Consider the following 23602-nt stretch of genomic DNA (forward strand, 5'->3'; position numbering starts at 1 on the left):
TTCTGTAGGCTAACGTCATGTTTCTGTAGGCTAACGTCACGTTTCTGTAGGCTAACGTCACGTTTCTGTAGGCTAACGTCATGTTTCTGTAGGCTAACATCATGTTTCTGTAGGCTCTCGTCATGTTTCTGTAGGCTAACATCATGTTTCTGTAGGCTAACATCATGTTTCTGTAGGTTAACATGTTTCTGTAGGCTAACATCATGTTTCTGTAGGCTAACATCATGTTTCTGTAGGCTAACATCATGTTTCTGTAGGTTAACATGTTTCTGTAGGTTAACATGTTTCTGTAGGCTAACATCATGTTTCTGTAGGTTAACATGTTTCTGTAGGCTAACATCATGTTTCTGTAGGTTAACATCATGTTTCTGTAGGTTAACATGTTTCTGTAGGCTAACATCATGTTTCTGTAGGCTAACATGTTTCTGTAGGCTAACATCATGTTTCTGTAGGCTAACATCATGTTTCTGTAGGCTAACGTCATGTCTCTGTAGGCTAACGTCATGTTTCTGTAGGCTAACATCATATTTCTGTAGGTTGACATCATGTTTCTGTAGGCTAACGTCATGTTTCTGTAGGCTAACATCATGTTTCTGTAGGCTAACGTCATGTTTCTGTAGACTAACGTCATGTTTCTGTAGGCTAACGTCATGTTTCTGTAGGCTAACATCATGTTTCTGTAGGCTAACGTCATGTTTCTGTAGGCTAAGGCTAACGTCACGTTTCTGTAGGCTAACGTCATGTTTCTGTAGGCTAACATCATGTTTCTGTAGGCTAACATCATGTTTCTGTAGGCTAACGTCATGTTTCTGTAGGCTAACATCATGTTTCTGTAGGCTAACATCATGTTTCTGTAGGTTAACATGTTTCTGTAGGCTAACATCATGTTTCTGTAGGTTAACATGTTTCTGTAGGCTAACATCATGTTTCTGTAGGTTAACATCATGTTTCTGTAGGTTAACATGTTTCTGTAGACTAACATCATGTTTCTGTAGGCTAACATGTTTCTGTAGGCTAACATCATGTTTCTGTAGGTTAACATGTTTCTGTAGGCTAACATCATGTTTCTGTAGGCTAACATCATGTTTCTGTAAACTAACGTCATGTTTCTGTAGGCTAACGTCATGTTTCTGTAGGCTAACGTCATGTTTCTGTAGGCTAACGTCATGTTTCTGTAGGCTAACGTCATGTTTCTGTAGGCTAACGTCACGTTTCTGTAGGCTAACGTCACGTTTCTGTAGGCTAACGTCATGTTTCTGTAGGCTAACATCATGTTTCTGTAGGCTCTCGTCATGTTTCTGTAGGCTAACATCATGTTTCTGTAGGCTAACATCATGTTTCTGTAGGCTAACATCATGTTTCTGTAGGTTAACATGTTTCTGTAGGCTAACATCATGTTTCTGTAGGTTAACATGTTTCTGTAGGCTAACATCATGTTTCTGTAGGTTAACATCATGTTTCTGTAGGTTAACATGTTTCTATAGACTAACATCATGTTTCTGTAGGCTAACATGTTTCTGTAGGCTAACATCATGTTTCTGTAGGTTAACATGTTTCTGTAGGCTAACATCATGTTTCTGTAGGCTAACATCATGTTTCTGTAGGCTAACGTCATGTTTCTGTAGGCTAACGTCATGTTTCTGTAGGCTAACGTCATGTTTCTGTAGGCTAACGTCATGTTTCTGTAGGCTAACGTCATGTTTCTGTAGGCTAACGTCATGTTTCTGTAGGCTAACGTCACGTTTCTGTAGGCTAACGTCACGTTTCTGTAGGCTAACGTCATGTTTCTGTAGGCTAACATCATGTTTCTGTAGGCTCTCGTCATGTTTCTGTAGGCTAACATCATGTTTCTGTAGGCTAACATCATGTTTCTGTAGGTTAACATGTTTCTGTAGGCTAACATCATGTTTCTGTAGGTTAACATGTTTCTGTAGGCTAACATCATGTTTCTGTAGGTTAACATCATGTTTCTGTAGGTTAACATCATGTTTCTGTAGGTTAACATGTTTCTGTAGGCTAACATGATGTTTCTGTAGGCTAACATCATGTTTCTGTAGGCTAACATCATGTTTCTGTAGGCTAACGTCATGTTTCTGTAGGCTAACATCATGTTTCTGTAGGCTAACGTCATGTTTCTGTAGGCTAACGTCATGTTTCTGTAGACTAACGTCATGTTTCTGTAGGCTAACATCATGTTTCTGTAGGCAAACGTCATGTTTCTGTAGGCTAACATCATGTTTCTGTAGGCTAACGTCATGTCTCTGTAGGCTAACATCATGTTTCTGTAGGCTAACATCATGTTTCTGTAGGCTAACGTCATGTCTCTGTAGGCTAACGTCATGTTTCTGTAGGCTAACATGATTCTGTAGTCTAACATGTTTCTGTAGTCTAACATCATGTTTCTGTAGGCTAACATCATGTTTCTGTAGGCTAACACCATGTTTATGTAGGCTAACATGTTTCTGTAGTCTAACATCATCTTTCTGTAGGCTAACATCATGTTTCTGTAGGCTAACATCATGTTTCTGTAGGCTAACGTCATGTTTCTGTAGACTAACGTCATGTTTCTGTAGGCTAACGTCATGTTTCTGTAGGCTAACGTCATGTTTCTGTAGGCTAAGGCTAACGTCACGTTTCTGTAGGCTAACGTCATGTTTCTGTAGGCTAACATCATGTTTCTGTAGGCTAACATCATGTTTCTGTAGGCTAACGTCATGTTTCTGTAGGCTAACATCATGTTTCTGTAGGCTAACATGTTTCTGTAGGTTAACATGTTTCTGTAGGCTAACATCATGTTTCTGTAGGTTAACATGTTTCTGTAGGCTAACATCATGTTTCTGTAGGTTAACATCATGTTTCTGTAGGTTAACATGTTTCTGTAGACTAACATCATGTTTCTGTAGGCTAACATGTTTCTGTAGGCTAACGTCATGTTTCTGTAGGTTAACATGTTTCTGTAGGCTAACGTCATGTTTCTGTAGGCTAACGTCATGTTTCTGTAGGCTAACGTCATGTTTCTGTAGGCTAACGTCATGTTTCTGTAGGCTAACGTCACGTTTCTGTAGGCTAACGTCACGTTTCTGTAGGCTAACGTCATGTTTCTGTAGGCTAACATCATGTTTCTGTAGGCTCTCGTCATGTTTCTGTAGGCTAACATCATGTTTCTGTAGGCTAACATCATGTTTCTGTAGGTTAACATGTTTCTGTAGGCTAACATCATGTTTCTGTAGGCTAACATCATGTTTCTGTAGGCTAACATCATGTTTCTGTAGGTTAACATGTTTCTGTAGGTTAACATGTTTCTGTAGGCTAACATCATGTTTCTGTAGGTTAACATGTTTCTGTAGGCTAACATCATGTTTCTGTAGGTTAACATCATGTTTCTGTAGGTTAACATGTTTCTGTAGGCTAACATCATGTTTCTGTAGGCTAACATGTTTCTGTAGGCTAACATCATGTTTCTGTAGGCTAACATCATGTTTCTGTAGGCTAACGTCATGTCTCTGTAGGCTAACGTCATGTTTCTGTAGGCTAACGTCATGTTTCTGTAGGCTAACGTCATGTTTCTGTAGGCTAACGTCATGTTTCTGTAGGCTAACGTCATGTTTCTGTAGGCTAACGTCACGTTTCTGTAGGCTAACGTCACGTTTCTGTAGGCTAACGTCATGTTTCTGTAGGCTAACATCATGTTTCTGTAGGCTCTCGTCATGTTTCTGTAGGCTAACATCATGTTTCTGTAGGCTAACATCATGTTTCTGTAGGTTAACATGTTTCTGTAGGCTAACATCATGTTTCTGTAGGTTAACATGTTTCTGTAGGCTAACATCATGTTTCTGTAGGTTAACATCATGTTTCTGTAGGTTAACATCATGTTTCTGTAGGTTAACATGTTTCTGTAGGCTAACATGATGTTTCTGTAGGCTAACATCATGTTTCTGTAGGCTAACATCATGTTTCTGTAGGCTAACGTCATGTTTCTGTAGGCTAACATCATGTTTCTGTAGGCTAACGTCATGTTTCTGTAGGCTAACGTCATGTTTCTGTAGACTAACGTCATGTTTCTGTAGGCTAACATCATGTTTCTGTAGGCAAACGTCATGTTTCTGTAGGCTAACATCATGTTTCTGTAGGCTAACGTCATGTCTCTGTAGGCTAACATCATGTTTCTGTAGGCTAACATCATGTTTCTGTAGGCTAACGTCATGTCTCTGTAGGCTAACGTCATGTTTCTGTAGGCTAACATGATTCTGTAGTCTAACATGTTTCTGTAGTCTAACATCATGTTTCTGTAGGCTAACATCATGTTTCTGTAGGCTAACACCATGTTTATGTAGGCTAACATGTTTCTGTAGTCTAACATCATCTTTCTGTAGGCTAACATCATGTTTCTGTAGGCTAACATCATGTTTCTGTAGGCTAACGTCATGTTTCTGTAGACTAACGTCATGTTTCTGTAGGCTAACGTCATGTTTCTGTAGGCTAACGTCATGTTTCTGTAGGCTAAGGCTAACGTCACGTTTCTGTAGGCTAACGTCATGTTTCTGTAGGCTAACATCATGTTTCTGTAGGCTAACATCATGTTTCTGTAGGCTAACGTCATGTTTCTGTAGGCTAACATCATGTTTCTGTAGGCTAACATGTTTCTGTAGGTTAACATGTTTCTGTAGGCTAACATCATGTTTCTGTAGGTTAACATGTTTCTGTAGGCTAACATCATGTTTCTGTAGGTTAACATCATGTTTCTGTAGGTTAACATGTTTCTGTAGACTAACATCATGTTTCTGTAGGCTAACATGTTTCTGTAGGCTAACGTCATGTTTCTGTAGGTTAACATGTTTCTGTAGGCTAACGTCATGTTTCTGTAGGCTAACGTCATGTTTCTGTAGGCTAACGTCATGTTTCTGTAGGCTAACGTCATGTTTCTGTAGGCTAACGTCACGTTTCTGTAGGCTAACGTCACGTTTCTGTAGGCTAACGTCATGTTTCTGTAGGCTAACATCATGTTTCTGTAGGCTCTCGTCATGTTTCTGTAGGCTAACATCATGTTTCTGTAGGCTAACATCATGTTTCTGTAGGTTAACATGTTTCTGTAGGCTAACATCATGTTTCTGTAGGCTAACATCATGTTTCTGTAGGCTAACATCATGTTTCTGTAGGTTAACATGTTTCTGTAGGTTAACATGTTTCTGTAGGCTAACATCATGTTTCTGTAGGTTAACATGTTTCTGTAGGCTAACATCATGTTTCTGTAGGTTAACATCATGTTTCTGTAGGTTAACATGTTTCTGTAGGCTAACATCATGTTTCTGTAGGCTAACATGTTTCTGTAGGCTAACATCATGTTTCTGTAGGCTAACATCATGTTTCTGTAGGCTAACGTCATGTCTCTGTAGGCTAACGTCATGTTTCTGTAGGCTAACATCATATTTCTGTAGGTTGACATCATGTTTCTGTAGGCTAACGTCATGTTTCTGTAGGCTAACATCATGTTTCTGTAGGCTAACGTCATGTCTCTGTAGGCTAACATCATGTTTCTGTAGGCTAACGTCATGTCTCTGTAGGCTAACGTCATGTTTCTGTAGGCTAACATCATATTTCTGTAGGTTGACATCATGTTTCTGTAGGCTAACGTCATGTTTCTGTAGGCTAACGTCATGTTTCTGTAGGCTAACGTCATGTCTCTGTAGGCTAACGTCATGTTTCTGTAGGCTAACGTCATGTCTCTGTAGGCTAACATCATGTTTCTGTAGGTTAACATGTTTCTGTAGGCTAACATCATGTTTCTGTAGGCTAACGTCATGTCTCTGTAGGCTAACATCATGTTTCTGTAGGCTAACGTCATGTCTCTGTAGGCTAACGTCATGTTTCTGTAGGCTAACATCATGTTTCTGTAGGCTAACATCATGTTTCTGTAGGCTAACGTCATGTTTCTGTAGGCTAACATCATGTTTCTGTAGGCTAACATCATGTTTCTGTAGGTTAACATGTTTCTGTAGGCTAACATCATGTTTCTGTAGGTTAACATGTTTCTGTAGGCTAACATCATGTTTCTGTAGGTTAACATCATGTTTCTGTAGGTTAACATGTTTCTGTAGACTAACATCATGTTTCTGTAGGCTAACATGTTTCTGTAGGCTAACGTCATGTTTCTGTAGGTTAACATGTTTCTGTAGGCTAACGTCATGTTTCTGTAGGCTAACGTCATGTTTCTGTAGGCTAACGTCATGTTTCTGTAGGCTAACGTCATGTTTCTGTAGGCTAACGTCACGTTTCTGTAGGCTAACGTCACGTTTCTGTAGGCTAACGTCATGTTTCTGTAGGCTAACATCATGTTTCTGTAGGCTCTCGTCATGTTTCTGTAGGCTAACATCATGTTTCTGTAGGCTAACATCATGTTTCTGTAGGTTAACATGTTTCTGTAGGCTAACATCATGTTTCTGTAGGCTAACATCATGTTTCTGTAGGCTAACATCATGTTTCTGTAGGTTAACATGTTTCTGTAGGTTAACATGTTTCTGTAGGCTAACATCATGTTTCTGTAGGTTAACATGTTTCTGTAGGCTAACATCATGTTTCTGTAGGTTAACATCATGTTTCTGTAGGTTAACATGTTTCTGTAGGCTAACATCATGTTTCTGTAGGCTAACATGTTTCTGTAGGCTAACATCATGTTTCTGTAGGCTAACATCATGTTTCTGTAGGCTAACGTCATGTCTCTGTAGGCTAACGTCATGTTTCTGTAGGCTAACATCATATTTCTGTAGGTTGACATCATGTTTCTGTAGGCTAACGTCATGTTTCTGTAGGCTAACATCATGTTTCTGTAGGCTAACGTCATGTCTCTGTAGGCTAACATCATGTTTCTGTAGGCTAACGTCATGTCTCTGTAGGCTAACGTCATGTTTCTGTAGGCTAACATCATATTTCTGTAGGTTGACATCATGTTTCTGTAGGCTAACGTCATGTTTCTGTAGGCTAACGTCATGTTTCTGTAGGCTAACGTCATGTCTCTGTAGGCTAACGTCATGTTTCTGTAGGCTAACGTCATGTCTCTGTAGGCTAACATCATGTTTCTGTAGGTTAACATGTTTCTGTAGGCTAACGTCATGTTTCTGTAGGCTAACATCATGTTTCTGTAGGCTAACGTCATGTCTCTGTAGGCTAACATCATGTCTCTGTAGGCTAACATCATGTTTTGTTGTACGGGTGATGAGTAGACAATTCACTTAATCTCTTTATGGTCTTCTTTTGTATTCCTTTTGTCCCTAGCATGCCGTGGGACTGTTCGCCTTCCAATTACCGTCTCTGTCTTACGTATGTGTGTGTGTGTGTGTGTGTGTGTGTGTGTATGCTTCACAGACGCTCGTTGTTGTGTACAACTGCTCCTATGTGCCTTGTTCTATGACCAAGTGTTTTATGCTATTCTGTCTGCATTTGTGTGGATTATAACTTTTATTTGTGTTTATGCTTCTCTCTGTGTGTGTGTGTGTATTCAGTATGTCTTCTGCCAGTATGTGTATGTCTCGATGTATAAGTGTGATGTTTACCCCCTCTGCACTCCTCCCTCCCTCCATCCATCCCTCCATTACTCTGACCTGGGTGGGGTGGGGTGTGTTTGCAGGTAACTGGCTTAAGCGATCATCTCTCTCTGGGCTGACCGACGGGGTCGAGGACTTGTTGGACATCAGCTCTGTGGACCGACTCTCCTTCATCCGCCAGAGCTCCAAGGTCAGGGGTCACCTACTGACCACAAGGGGTCGTGTCTCTCACAACTGTCTACTTCAGTGCTCTCCGACCCTGTTCCTGGAGAACTACCATCCTGTAGGGTTTCGCTCCAACCCCAGTTGTAACTGACCTGGTTCAGCTTATCAACCAGCTAATTATTAGAATCAGATTAGGGTGAAAACCTACAGGACGGTAGCTCTCCGGGAACAGGGTTGGAGAGCCCTGGTCTTACAGCCATGGGCTGATGTATAACCTTTTCTCACGACTGAGCTGGGCAACACCATGTCCTCTTGTATTGTTAACTGGGCATTTTGATAATTTCTAAGGGATAGACAAGAAAATATATTTAAATGACAAAATTACTAGTTAGATGGTTTGTGTTTCTTTTGTTTACAACTTGTTATTTCTGTTTATATATTTATTTATCTTTTTAATGCTACATATTTGTTGTTCTACTGCCGGTGGTGTGGACAGTCTTTTCTCTCTCCACCGCCCCTGCCTGCAGGTGAAGTTCACCAGCAACGTGAAGCTGTCAGAGGGCGGCGGGGGAGCGGGGGGCGTGGAGTACGGCCGGGACGAGGAGGAGAATTTCTTCAAGCGGCTCGGTAAATGGCGGTCTGGCAGGCGGAACCCATCCAAGCTTCACCACACAGAAGAGAAAGATGGTAGACCCCCGGGGTGTCCCCTATCACCCCCCGCCCGCTCGCCCCCTCACCCCGCCCGCCTCTCTGTGTGTATGTGCCTGACTGTCCTGTTCCGTCCGTAGTCTGTCTATGGTCTGTCCGTTGGCCTGTCCTGTGCGTCCAGTGATCTGTACACTCTCTGCCGCCATCTTTCATGCTAGTGGTGTTTGTATGTATTTGTCGACCACTGCCTGTGCAACCCCTGGCAGATTGAGGGGGAGACCCCTAGCCCTATACATGATGCCCTAGACTCATATATGATGCCCTAGACTCATACATGATACCCTAGACTCATACATGATGCCCTAGACTCATACATGATGCCCTAGACTCATACATGATACCCTAGAATGATACATGATGCCCTAGACTCATACACGATGCCCTAGACTCATACATGATGCCGTAGACTCATACATGATACCCTAGACTGTTACATGATGCCCTAGACTCATACACGATGCCCTAGACTGTTACATGATGCCCTAGACTCATACATGATGCCCTAGACTCATACATGATACCCTAGACTGTTACATGATGCCCTAGACTCATACATGATACCCTAGACTGTTACATGATGCCGTAGACTCATACATGATACCCTAACATCTCCAGAAGTTATAGTAACCATCAACCTTTTAAGCAAATGCCCATCTTTTAGCTCACTGGACAGTTCCTTGTCACCTCTGCCCAGTGCCCACACCGACAGGCCCTTATTATACTCCATTGGGTGTTTTTTGTCCCCGGGGTCTGTTCCATCCCTGTTTAATGGCAGCCATGTTGAATTCTTCCCCTGGCCAGAGGAAGCTCCATGGTCCTTCTGCTAGCACGGCACAATCTAGCCTCCAATGTCCCCATGGATATGAGAGACAGGTAGAGGGACCGGGAGAAGGAGGGAGAGAGGGACAAGACAGGTAGAGGGAGAAGGAGGGAGAGAGAGACAAGACAGGTGTAGGGAGAAGGAGGGAGAGAGGGACAAGACAGGTGTAGGGACCGGGAGAAGGAGGGAGACGGGAGAAGGAGGGAGAGAGGGACCAGACAGGTAGAGAGACCGGGAGAAGAAGGGAGAGAGGGACAAGACAGGTAGAGGGACAGGGAGAAGGAGGGAGAGAGGGACAAGACAGGTAGAGAGACAGGGAGAAGGAGGGAGAGAGGGACCAGACAGGTAGAGGGACCGGGAGAAGGAGGGAGAGAGGGACCAGACAGGTAGAGGGACTGGGAGAAGGAGGGAGAGAGAGACAAGACAGGTAGAGGGACCGGGAGAAGGAGGGAGAGAGGGACAAGACAGGTAGAGAGACAGGAAGAAGGAGGGAGAGAGGGACCAGACAGCTAGAGAGACAGGAAGAAGGAGGGAGAGACGGACCAGGAGAAGGAGGGAGAGAGGGACAAGACAGGTAGACGGAGGAGGGAGAGAGGGACCAGACAGGTAGTGAGACAGGAAGAAGGAGGGAGAGAGGGACAAGACAGGTAGAGAGACAGGGAGAAGGAGGGAGAGAGACAAGACAGGTAGAGGGACCGGGAGAAGGAGGGAGAGAGAGACAAGACAGGTAGACGGAGGAGGGAGAGAGGGACAAGACAGGTAGAGAGACAGGGAGAAGGAGGGAGAGAGAGACAAGACAAGTAGAAACCCACAAAATCAAGAAATTTTACCATGAAGAATTACAACAAAGTCATCATATTTGTTGAATGTTGCACATTTCCTAGCTTAATGACCGTGTGTCCATCTTTCTCTCCAGCTTCGTTTGTTAAGTGGCTCGATGGTGCTTTTCATTCAATGGATTCAGACATGACCTAATCATGCTATGTTCTATAGTCTGTTCTCTTGTTCTTTTGTGTGATCATGTTGCTATATGGGTGTGTCATTCATGCCAGCACTCGCAAAGATAATGCCCAGAGCCCTGAGTTTTTCCTGGTTAGATCAGATGGTCAGAAAAACCTCCAGGCTCTAGTTATGCTGTAGAATAGAGGTCCAGGCCCCAGATGGCCCTAGTCTGCTCTACTCACCTCTTTTCTTTCTGTTACTGCTGTTTCTCTCTCTGTCTCTCTGTTCTCCCCCATCACTTCCTCCCTCGCCCTTCCTCTTGCTCTCTCTCTCTCTTCTCCTCCTATCCTCCTATCCCTCCCCTCCTCCTTCCCCTTTTCCTCCGCTCCCTCCTCCCTCTCTCTCTATCTATCGCTGTTCTCCCTCCCTCTCCCTCTCCCCTCCTCTCTTTCTCTTTCTCTCATCTACCCTTCCCCATCCTTCCCATACCTCATCTCCCCTCCCCCTCTCTCTCTCCCGCTCCCTTCCTCCTCCACCAGGGCCCCAGGGGTTCCAGGAGCGCCTGGCAGCCAGCCAGGAGGCCATGAAGAACAAGAACGTGGTGAACCTGACCGCCATCCGCCAGGGCATGAAACGCTTCCAGTTCCTGTTGAACTGCTGCGAGCCAGGCACCATCCCTGACGCATCCATCCTGGCCGCTGCGCTCGACCTGGTCAGTTATACAGTGGTCTCAGGCTGGAGTTAAATCAAACCGGTCATGTGAATGCTTACACATTGTCTTTGTTTAATTCAGTGGTTTTCAATCCTGTCCTCTGGATTCCTCAGACTTTCCACATATTTCATCTGTTCCAATACTAGCACATCTTATTCAATGAATCAATGATCAATTGACTGCTGTATACTCCTGTGATGGGAGTCTACCAGGTAGTAATAAGCCTTTTTTACTAGACAACCGTTCTGGAATGTTATTTGACAGGGAAAAATGTGTAAATATTGCAATATGGGATTGATTGAAGTAAGCTTTCAGTGATCTGACAGGACATTACTGTACTTCCTGGTGTCCGACAGGAAGCTCCCGTGGTTGCCAGAGCCTCCTTGTTCCTGGAGTGCGCCCGCTTCGTCCACCGTTGTAACCGTGGCAACTGGCCCGAGTGGATGAAGGGTCACCACGTGAACATCACCAAGCGGGGTCTGTCTCGGGGACGATCGCCCGTGGTGGGAAACAAGAGGAACCAGAAGCTCCAGTGGAATGCAGCCAAGCACTTCTGTCAATGGGGAGATGTGAGTGACTCTCTGATGGGATGAGCAACTATCAAATTATTCTACTGACCGAGATTGTGTATGAAGACAGGCGCTAATAGTGTGTGTGTGTGTGTGTGTGCCTGTCTCTGGCCTTCCTCTCCCAGGCCATTGGTACGCGTCTCAGTGAGCTGTGCCACTCAGACAGCGAGAGTCCTGCCAACATCCTGGGTTTTATCTACGACGAGGAGACCAAGCGAAGATTGAGAAAGGAGGACGAGGAGGAGGACTACTTAGACGACAGTAAGCCATAGAAAAGGAAAATGTCACCTTAAAGGGAAATATGGTTCACAGAAGAATCTTGTTAATCTGTATTTTTAGTAAACTATCCCTTTAAATTAGCATAATACGCAAATCCCCATAGAAACATGTCATTTTAAGCTAGCGATATGTGTTTTTGTCCACTCACTTCCACATCTGCCGTGAAAGCTGACAGAGCTAGAGTGTTGTTTGTCAGACCATGAGGCATTCCGAAAATGTATCTCCTCACAAAATCGTCTATAGCGTCCAAACGGTTTGGAAAGACGAGGCTCTCACGAACAAGATGGTGTTCTCAGTTTTGCTCTATGACACCCACAAGCTGCTTTGGACTCGTCTGAAGTCGGTATAGCCGATCTGCCATCTTCTGTCTGTAGCATCCCAACAGCTTGGTCAAACACACTATGACCCCTCTGTGGAAATAATACGATTATGGCAGTTGTTTTGCTCTAGGACCCCACCGCCCTCACAAGACTTGTCTGAAGGTCCCCTGATACCAGTTGAAGATATTAATGGAGGTATAGTGTATATGGAGACTGTTTAGTGCCAAAACAATGTTCAGATAGAGGACAGACACTTCAGAACCAGCTTCCTTTTGATATTTCGGGGGGACTATCTGTTGTTCCATGTAGTGAATCTGTTATTCAATGCTTTTGTATGGGCTAATAGCAGTAAGGCCAAGTAAAAACGTTCATCAAATAATTGTTTTATATATATTTGTTATACTTCAAAGGGTCTTATATCCTTGGTATGACCTTCAAAAAAACAATTCCATAAGGCTTAGTAGAACACCCCCCTCTTCGACTCTTATGGGTGAAGCCAAATTTTGACCCAAAATATCCGTCCCCAGATACAGTCAACCCAACAAAATGCGGCTGTCCTTTCGCTCTCAAGATGGCCGCCTGCCAGTTACTGCTGGAGATCACCACCTTCCTCAGAGAGACATTCCCCTGCCTCCCCCGGCCACGCACAGAGCCCCAAGTGGTCAGTAGGAGAACTTCACTTACTTGACACTTACTCACTACTCTAATGCAATCATATCCCTATAAATCAATTGGTGTGTGTGTGTGTGTTCGCGCATATTTGTGTGTCTGTCTGTTCGCATATGTCTGTTCATGTGTGTGTGTCCATGTGTGCGCGTGTGTGTCTGTCCGTGTGTATATGTCTGCGTTGTGTGTGTTTGTAGGATTTGGAGAGCTGTCGATTGAGGCTGGACCCTGAGCTGAGTCACCACCGTTATGAGAGGAAGATCAGCTTTGCCGGTATCCTAGACGACGAGGACGGCCACGACTCTTTGAACAGCAGCAGCCACACACTCAAGTCTGACACGGCCTGCGACGACAAGAAGTCCCAGGAGCCTCTGGGTAATTGAGTTCTGCTAAATTGGCCTGTCAGATGAAAATCTCTAAAACAGAAACTTTTCAGGAAATTGAAAAAACCGCCATATTTTCTTGTTAAGAAACATTTAATTATAAAACTTCAAAAGCTATAAAGAATAATGTTTTTGGTTATAGTAAAAAAAATAAATTGGGTGTGGGTATTTTTGGGGGGGAAAACAGCAAACTTCCTACAACACAAATGTGTTTTATAATGCTATTCTACATATTTTGTTATGAGAATTTGTTTCTATCTGTTAGCTAATTTCCTGCAATTCTGCACATTTTGTGATCATATGCTATCTGGGGGGCCCACAACCTCCCCCAAACCCCCCAAAATGGGTTGTGTGCCCCATGGAGGTTGGTGGCCCCAGGGCACATGCCCTACGTGTCTGTTCGGTAATCCGGCCCTGTATGTGTGTGCCTTGTGTAAAGTGTTACCAAGATGTTTTAAACCCAGTGTATGGGAAGTATAGGACTTCATAAACCCAGTGTATGGGAAGTATAGGACTTCATAAACCCAGTGTATGGATAGTATAGGACTTCATAAACCCAGTGTATGGGAAGTATAGGACTTCATAAACCCAGTGTATGGATAGTATAGGACTTCATAAACCCAGTGTATGGATAGTATAGGACTTCATAAACCCAGTGTATGGGAAGTATAGGACTTCATAAACCCAGTGTATGGATAGTATAGGACTTCATAAACCCAGTGTATGGGAAGTATGGGACTTCATAAACCCAGTGTATGGATAGTATAGGACTTCATAAACCCAGTGTATGGGAAGTATGGACTTCATAAACCCAGTGTATGGGAAGTATGGGACTTCACAAACCCAGTGTATGGATAGTATAGGACTTCATAAACCCAGTGAATGGGAAGTATGGACTTCATAAACCCAGTGTATGGGAAGTATAGGACTTCATAAACCCAGTGTATGGATAGTATAGGACTTCATAAACCCAGTGTATGGGAAGTATAGGACTTCATAAACCCAGTGTATGGGAAGTATAGGACTTCATAAACCCAGTGTATGGATAGTATAGGACTTCATAAACCCAGTGTATGGGAAGTATAGGACTTCATAAACCCAGTGTATGGGAAGTATAGGACTTCATAAACCCAGTGTATGGATAGTATAGGACTTCATAAACCCAGTGTATGGATAGTATAGGACTTCATAAACCCAGTGTATGGATAGTATAGGACTTCATAAACCCAGTGTATGGATAGTATAGGACTTCATAAACCCAGTGTATGGGAAGTATGGGACTTCATAAACCCAGTGTATGGGAAGTATGGGACTTCATAAACCCAGTGTATGGGAAGTATAGGACTTCATAAACCCAGTGTATGGGAAGTATGGACTTCATAAACCCAGTGTATGGGAAGTATAGGACTTCATAAACCCAGTGTATGGGAAGTATAGGACTTCATAAACCCAGTGTATGGGTGTATGGGACTTCATAAACCCAGTGAGATTGCAGACTAACCTTTTTAATTCTGCCCGTCCAGCTCCCATCAGGAAGAGTCGTGCCGGGGGCTCTCGCCTGCTGCAGATCAAGGGGGCCAGGAGTTTCAGGGTGAAGAAGGGGGGCTCTCTGTCCTCCATCCGCCGGGCCGGCAGCCTGAAGAGCACCAAGATGTCCCGCCAAGACTCAGAGTCAGAGAATGAGGAGGGACTGCTGTCCCAGAGCAGGGACACTGTCACTGACATAGGTAACAACATCTCAGAATCCCAACCCCATATCCCAACCTTGACCATTAGGTGGGTGAATAAGATCTGATCTGGTGACAACTTCCATACATAGATCTAAACTAATAGATCATCTGATCTATTCTAATCACAGATGTAGGCACCCTAAACCCGATATAGTGCACTACATTTGGCCAGAGCCCTATGGAGCCCTATTTGCCTACTACTCAGTCATAGTAGTCACCTGTCATTCAACAACTCTGTATCAACATGTGATGTATAGCATTCATTGTCATCTGTCCCCTTTGAGTAGTTAACTCAATGACGAATGTTGTTTGTTTGATGGGAGATGCAAAATAACTGATTTCCACGAGGAGAGTCAATGAAGTAAACTGATACAGTATTGTTGTGTGTTGTGACATGACAGGAAGTCCATGGAGCACCAGTGAACCCAGTATTGAGCCGGAGGGTTCAGGAGGCACCGGCGGAGCAGAGGACAACTACCACCGTAACATGTCCTGGCTACATGTAGGTGCTGGGTGTGTGCATGTGTGTGCATACTTTTACGTGCGTACCTACGTGTGTGCATTCAACTTAGCATACTTGTTTATGACCTGTACAGTGCATTCACCTGTATACACACGCTATAAAGCTAGCACATTGTCCTCATCAACCCCATCCACCTGCATACACACGCTATAAAGCTAGCACATTGCCCTCATCAAGCCCATTCACCTGCATACACACGCTATAAAGCTAGCACATTGCCCTCATCAAGCCCATTCACCTGTATACACATGCTATAAAGCTAGCACATTGCCCTCATCAAGCCCATTCACCTGTATACACATGCTATAAAGCTAGCACATTGCCCTCATCAAGCCCATTCACCTGCATACACACGCTATAAAGGTAGCACATTGCCCTAATCAAGCCCATTCACCTGTATACACATGCTATAAAGCTAGCACATTGCCCTCATCGACCCCATTCACCTGTATACACATGCTATAAAGCTAGCACATTGTCCTCATCAAGCCCATTCACCTGTATACACATGCTATAAAGCTAGCACATTGTCCTCATCAACCCCATTCACCTGTATACACATGCTATAAAGCTAGCACATTGTCCTCATCAACCCCATTCACCTGTATACACATGCTATAAAGCTAGCACATTGTCCTCATCAACCCCATTCACCTGTATACACATGCTATAAAGCTAGCACATTGTCCTCATCAACCCCATTCACCTGTATACATGCTATAAAGCTAGCACATTGTCCTCATCAACCCCATTCACCTGTATACACATGCTATAAAGCTAGCACATTGTCCTCATCAACCCCATTCACCTGTATACATGCTATAAAGCTAGCACATTGTCCTCATCAACCCCATTCACCTGTATACACATGCTATAAAGCTAGCACATTGCCCTCATCAAGCCCATTCACCTGTATACACATGCTATAAAGCTAGCACATTGCCCTCATCGACCCCATTCACCTGTATACACTTGTTTTAAAGCTAGCACATTGCCCTCATCAAGCCCATTCACCTGACCACACATGCTATAAAGCTAGCACATTGTCCTCATCAAGCCCATTCACCTGTATAACTGTTGTTCCCTCTGTTGTCTTCCTCTGTAGATCATGATTCTGCTGTGCAACCAGCAGAGTTTCATCTGTACCCACGTGGAGTTCTGCCACCCACGCTGCTACCAGCACCACAGCCGCTCCTGTGCCCGCCTGGTGCGTGCCATCAAGCTGCTCTACGGGGAGACAGTGGACAGCCTGAGAGAAGACAGTGCAGGGAACATCAGTAGCCGGTCCAAGAAAAACAAGGAGGTGGGCGCAGAGAGGAGTGGACTGAAATGCATTGAAGTGATGTGATATGATATGGAGGGGTGTGAATTTAAATGTATTGAAGTGATGTAATGTTGGAATGTTTATTTGTATTTTTTTCTAACTAGGCAAGTCAGTTAAGAACAAATTCTTATTTACAATGACGGCCTACCAGAAGGCAAAAGGCCTCCTGCGGGGACGAGGGCCTGGGATTAAAAATACTAATTAAATATAGGTCAAAACACACATCACGACAAGAGAGACACCACAACACTACATAGAGAGACCTACAAGACATTAGCATGGCAGCAACACATGACAACACAGCATGGTAGCAACACAACATGACAAGACAACAACATGGTAGCAACACAACATGACAAGACAACAACATGGTAGCAACACAACATGACAAGACAACAACATGGTAGCAACACAACATGGCAGCAACACATGACAACACAGCATGGTAGCAACACAACATGACAAGACAACAACATGGTAGCAACACAACATGACAAGACAACAACACGGTAGCAACACAACATGGCAGCAGCACATGTATTGAAGTGATGTAATGTGGAGTGGTTTGATGATACTGTAAATGAAGTGACTTGTATTTTCCAATGTCTTCCTCTCTTCGTGTCTCCAGTGGTCAGACAAGTCAAGTCTGAGGACCCCGTCCATGAAGAAACGCCCCAAAGACTCCAACACCGAGGGCAAGAAGGACACGGGCATGCTCAAGTACATCCGCAACCAGGTGCCCACCTACAGCCCTCATGCCAACACATGCCCTGATAGCCATAGCATGTGCCAGAGCGTCTGTCTGTCCATCCGTCTGTCTGGTAGTCTGTCTATCCGTCCGTCAGCCTGTGTGTGACTCTGTCCATCAGCTTGTCTGTCTGTATGTCTGTCCGCCAGCCTGTCTGTCTGTCTGTCTGTCTGTCTGTATGGTAGTCTGTCTATCCATCCGTTAGCCTGCGTGTCTATCTGTCCGTTAGCCTGTATGTCTGTCCGCCAGCCTGTCTGTCTGTCTGTCTGTGCGTCCATCTGTCTGAAGCAGCGTGTCAACAGATGCTACTGTGTCGCCACGTGCTTGTTTATCTAGAGCAAGATGCCAACCTCATGCCAAGATGTCCTCACCCCACGCCCACACGCTTCTACCCACTCAAATACATAATCTCTAATTCTATTACTGAAGTAGCATGCTAACTCGCTACAGCCCTCTCAGCCAACTCAAGTATATTGCAGCACCATGCAATACCATAATAATACAAGCTATAGGCCTACAGCAGCAATGGTATATCTACTAGCATGCTAATGCTAACCCTGGCTGTCTGTGGTCTATGGCCTTTCCCTTCAGGTGATGAGCCTGTCCCTGGCCCCTCTGTCCCTAGCATGCTATACAAGCTATATGCCCACACTAGCAATGCTATCAGATCTCCACTAGCATGCTAATGCTAACCCTTGCTTGCTGTGGCCTCTCCCCTCAGGTGATGAGCCTGTCCCCAGCTCCTCTATCACTGCTGATCAAGGCGGCGCCCATCCTGACAGAGGACATGTACGCAGACGTCCAGCCTGCAGCCTGGGAGCTCCTGCTGAGTGTGGACGAGCATATGGCTGCCGCTGCAGGTGACTACAGAGAACTGTGGATGACTGTCATGGATAGCAGGGTTTCTGTTTGAACAATTTCTCTTTTAATGTCAGTAACTAGAGTTATTCCAAGCCTATTCTGGTGAGATATTCTAGGCTCCACTCCAAACTCTGAATCTGTGCCCACTGCTTTGCCTCCAGTCTAAAGATAAATGGAAGAGTTTAAAATGTAGTATAGATTTTTTGTCTTTCTGTCTCTACTCCTTTTCTCTCTTTGTCTTTCTCTCTTTTTTTCCCTCTCTTTTTTCCCTCTCACTCTCTCACTCTGTCTCTCTCTCTCTCTCTCTCTCTCTCTCTCTCACGCTGTCTATCTCTGTCCATCCCCACTTTCTCTCTCACCCCACCTCACTTTGCCTCTCTCTCTCTAATCCCCGTCCTCTCACCACTCCCCAGCTGCCATGTTCTTGCTGTGTGCGGTGAAGGTGCCTGACGCGGTGACAGAGATGATGATGGCTGAGTTCCAGCACGCTGAGGCGAGCCAGCGCATCAACTCAGTGTTCAAGTTCTACACGCTGTGGCGCTTCCGCTACCAGGTGTGGCCGCGCATGGAGGAGGGTGCCCAGCAGATCTTTAAGGTGCAGTAGAACCGTAGCCTCTACTAAAACAACTGTTAGTCAAAATGAGGAGTTGACAACGGGTATCCCCCAAGGTTCTATTCTGAGTCCTGTGGCTTTTCATTATTTACATAAATGATATTGACTCTAAAGTGTAGGCCTCTTGCTAAGTCTCTTGCTTTGTTGAATTATTTTCTCATGAACTAATCTACATAATTCTCTATATTTTAGATCCCTCCGCCCAGCATCAACTTCACCCTGCCCTCACCTATCCTGGGCATGCCCTGTGTGCCCATGTTTGACCCGCCCTGGGTACCTTCCAACACTGGCAGTGTCCAAGACCCAATCAACGAGGACAACTCTGTAAGTCCCGCCCCTGCTGCCTGGATTACTGTCCAATCAGCAGATACTTACAGAATTTACAATGAGCCTAGTGGTTGACCAATGTTTACTATAAACCAAAGTACACATTTGTCTGACATTTTAAGTCTGTTGTGGTGTACGTTATTGGTGCATGTATATTGAATTACATGGACATAACGCTGCTAATTGAATTGGGTTGTGGAGTTGCATCTTTTTTACTAACCTTACTAATGCTACAACGGACCCATTATGCTACAACTGTTATGGTAACACTTGGTACTGTTATCCCAGTGTATTTATTCCTTGTGTTCGCTATGGCACTAGGAAATAAGCTTTAGAGGACTGATAAACAGTACAATATTATGCTACTAAATTGATAGTCGGCCATGACACTTTTTTGGGGGTTAATTTCTTTGTGTTGCTATGCTTTTTTTTGTTGTCTAGCATGAAAACCCAAAAACTATGTATTCAGATCACTTGTCATTCAATACTAGATCAGCTCAAGACTGGTCATTGTACTGTCTGAGTACAATAGTCCTATAGTCTGTCTGTTATTTATCAATCTATCAATTGTCTTTGTTTTTAGTTCCCCACATTTATTCAATCAATCTATTCCATAGTAAGTTGTAATTTATGTACGGATGCTTGTTTGGGTGCATCATGGGAAACTGAGTTCATCTTTTGATGACTGAATGAGATAAAATTCAAAGAGATGTCTGTCCATTTCCAGCGGGCAAAAGTTTGGCACATGGGGTCTTAATAATGTCATGTTCTCGTTGTAAATTGGTTTTCTGGTTGAGAAGACATCATATAACCAGATCACAACCAACTGATCTCTGTTACAAGCAGGTAAAAACGTATTTTTAATGACCAAATGAATGCGTCATTGGAAAGACGTTATATTTTGATTGTTATCTGGTCAGATAAGTTTAACACAATGTCCATTATACAACCAGTATACAACCGGACCATGCATGACGTCATTAAAAGACGTCATAACGACGTCACTGCAACCAGTTTTGCCTGCTGGGTTGTCTGACTCCCCACAAACATTAAGACCTAGGGGGAGGTGCTATACTAGGGGGCCTCGTACGGGCCATTCTGGATACATGCATCTTATACAAGCCACTCCACGTTTTCTGTACTGTAATGCTCGGGCTTCTTTTGGGAAAGCTGCATGCATTGGTCATTTTGCATGTATATACTATGCATGGCCAATGACGACCATTTTGTAATTGTTCAAACGTCAACATTTTCACGTCACTCTATCAAACATCCACTGTGATATCTCTGTTGGTGCCGGTTAGAATGCTCAAATGAGCTTTTGCACTGGATATATTCTCCTGATGGATTTGCATATAGTAAGTTTTACTGACAACTATTTACAATGGTAAATAATTGATCCCTGTCCAAGGTGTAGTTGATCTAGGGTTGCAAAATGTACTTAACTTCCCCCAAATCCCCAGGATTCCGGGTTTATCCTCATGATTCCGGAAATGTACAATTTGGGAAAGTTACAACCCTAATCTACAAACATAATAAACCCTAATAATGTTTCCAGTCTTATCAGGAGAATATAACGGCATGTGTCATCCATATATAACTGTCGGGAGGAGACAGATAGTTTACATTACCAAATGTTCACCAGATGTCAGTATTGTAATTGTACTATAAACAGGACCCCCCTGAGAATGAGCCTATCCCACAGTCCCCTTCCCTGAGCCTCTGTGTCTCTGTTTGTCCTTTCTCTCCCCCACCACACACACACACACACACACACATCCTCCCCCACGTCCACCCTCCACACACACCCACACCCTTTTCCACACTTATATACACACACACACACACACACACACACACACACACACACACACACACACACACACACACACACACACACACACACACACCTCACACACTCACACACACACACACACACACACATCCTCCCCCACGTCCACCCTCCACACACACCCACACCCTTTTCCACACTTATATACACACACACACACACACACACACACACACACACACACACACACACACACACACACACACACACACACACACACACACACACACCTCACACACTCACACACACACACACACACACACACATCCTCCCCCACGTCCACCCTCCACACACACCCACACCCTTTTCCACACTTATACACACACACACACACACACACACACACACACACACACACCTCACACACTCACACACACACACACACACACACACATCCTCCCCCACGTCCACCCTCCACACACACCCACACCCTTTTCCACACTTATATACACACACACACACACCACCTCTTACAGAAATCTTTCTCGGCGCGGGCTGTGTCGCGCTCCCACCAGCGTGCAGAGCACATCCTGAAAAACCTGCAGCAGGAGGAGGAGAAGCGGCGTCTTGGGCGCGAAGCCAGCATCATCACAGCCATCCCCGTGGCCCAGGAGGCCTGCTACGAACCCACCTGCAGCCCCCCACCCGAGCAGGAGGAGGAAGGTGGGTGGGACCACCGTGGAGTGCTGGAGACATCTCTCTTTCTTAATTTTCTAAATATTTGTTATTGATTTGAGGTGTTAATTCAAGTGATACAGCTCCCGTCCCATTCAGGAAACCACTGATTCTGACGTAATTTGGAGAAGCACAAACTTAACTGAACATCTAACAATAAACTTAGAAACCTATCTATTTAGGTTTTCTGAGTGCTTCAGCCCTCTTCAAAAATAACAAAAACAACAAGCTTATACTGTTGCCCACACACCAGATAACAACCCTACCTTCGAGTCCACAACTACAGGGTAAAACACCTTGAACAATGCAGTCAGTCAGCCAGCAACTGGTAGTTTCATGTTGTGACTGACTCTGAACCCTCTCCTCCCCGCCAGCAGAAGAAGAGGTCAATCTGGCGTCTCGCCGCATGTCCGTCACTCCGTCCTGCACCTCCAGTAACTCTCACAGGAACTACTCCTTCCGCCGCGGCTCCGTGTGGTCAGTCCGCTCCGTGGTCAGCGCCGAGGGTAAGACTGTGTTACCGTGGCAACCACACACCTGCCCACTCACTTGTAGGGGTCATGTTCCAGTATCCATATTAGGATCCCACATAGAATGCTTGGCTAGTACATTGCTTCATTCTAAGTGGCATGCTAGTATAGGTGTCAGAATGGTATTTTGAATGGTGGTCAGATTCAAGTCACATGGGGAGGAATAGGAAAGCACATCCTCACCTGATAATATCTGATAAAAGCACTATGATAAAATCATGCCTTGACACAGAGCTTGTACATATGGTAACCTTCCTAACTACAGTAGGACACCTTCCTAACTACAGTAGGACACCTTCCTAACTACAGTATAACACCTTCCTAACTACAGTATAACACCTTCCTAACTACAGTAGAACACCTTCCTAACTACAGCATAACACCTTCCTAACTACAGTAGAACACCTTCCTAACTACAGCATAACACCTTCCTAACTATAGCATAACACCTTCCTAACTACAGTAGAACACCTTCCTAACTACAGTAGAACACCTTCCTAACTACAGTAGAACACCTTCCTAACTACAGCATAACACCTTCCTAACTACAGTAGAACACCTTCCTAACTACAGCATAACACCTTCCTAACTACAGTAGAACACCTTCCTAACTACAGTATAACACCTTCCTAACTACAGTAGAACACCTTCCTAACTACAGTAGAACACCTTCCTAACTACAGTATAACACCTTCCTAACTACAGTAGAACACCTTCCTAACTACAGTAGAACACCGTCCTAACTACAGTAGGACACCTTCCTAACTACAGTAGGACACCCTCCTAACTACAGTAGAACACCTTCCTAACTACAGTAGAACACCTTCCTAACTACAGTAGAACACCTTCCTAACTACAGTAGAACACCCTCCTAACTACAGTAGAACACCTTCCTAACTACAGTAGAACACCTTCCTAACTACAGTAGAACACCTTCCTAACTACAGTAGAACACCCTCCTAACTACAGCAGAACACCTTCCTAACTACAGTAGAACACCTTCCTAACTACAGTAGAACACCTTCCTAACTACAGTAGAACACCCTCCTAACTACAGTAGAACACCTTCCAAACTACAGTATAACACCTTCCAAACTACAGTAGAATAAGGTGGTAGTGATTCATGGGTTGTTCTTGTCTACTAGATGAGGAGAACACTACGGAGCACACGCCCACTCATCACATGCTGCAGCCCCCCCAGGCCGTCTTCCCAGCATGCATCTGTGCCGCCGTCTTACCCATAGTGCACCTGATGGAGGACGGGGAGGTGCGAGAGGACGGTGTGGCAGGTGGGTGGCGTCGCTCAACACAAACTGT

The 23602-nt window shown here is 44.4% G+C and overlaps 1 protein-coding gene across 1 annotated transcript in view; it reads left to right on the plus strand.

The window, feature by feature from the left end:
• LOC110497049 (protein unc-80 homolog) overlaps window positions 1-23602 on the plus strand; it is a 107842-nt gene that overhangs the window by 45993 nt on the left and 38247 nt on the right. Inside the window, exons 21-38 of the mRNA XM_090239711.1 lie at window positions 7270-7314; window positions 7622-7728; window positions 8231-8390; window positions 10713-10885; window positions 11242-11454; window positions 11580-11715; window positions 12581-12714; window positions 12917-13094; window positions 14626-14829; window positions 15234-15334; window positions 16461-16658; window positions 17308-17415; window positions 18149-18287; window positions 18702-18883; window positions 19094-19225; window positions 21557-21743; window positions 22133-22261; window positions 23431-23574. Of these exons, the coding sequence (XP_090095837.1) occupies window positions 7270-7314; window positions 7622-7728; window positions 8231-8390; window positions 10713-10885; window positions 11242-11454; window positions 11580-11715; window positions 12581-12714; window positions 12917-13094; window positions 14626-14829; window positions 15234-15334; window positions 16461-16658; window positions 17308-17415; window positions 18149-18287; window positions 18702-18883; window positions 19094-19225; window positions 21557-21743; window positions 22133-22261; window positions 23431-23574 (2670 nt within the window). The remainder of the gene's footprint in view (window positions 1-7269; window positions 7315-7621; window positions 7729-8230; window positions 8391-10712; window positions 10886-11241; window positions 11455-11579; window positions 11716-12580; window positions 12715-12916; window positions 13095-14625; window positions 14830-15233; window positions 15335-16460; window positions 16659-17307; window positions 17416-18148; window positions 18288-18701; window positions 18884-19093; window positions 19226-21556; window positions 21744-22132; window positions 22262-23430; window positions 23575-23602) is intronic.

The sequence above is a fragment of the Oncorhynchus mykiss genome, chromosome 7 (genome assembly GCF_057628025.1).
Source record: "Oncorhynchus mykiss isolate SJ-2025 chromosome 7, ASM5762802v1, whole genome shotgun sequence".
Taxonomy (NCBI): domain Eukaryota; kingdom Metazoa; phylum Chordata; class Actinopteri; order Salmoniformes; family Salmonidae; genus Oncorhynchus; species Oncorhynchus mykiss.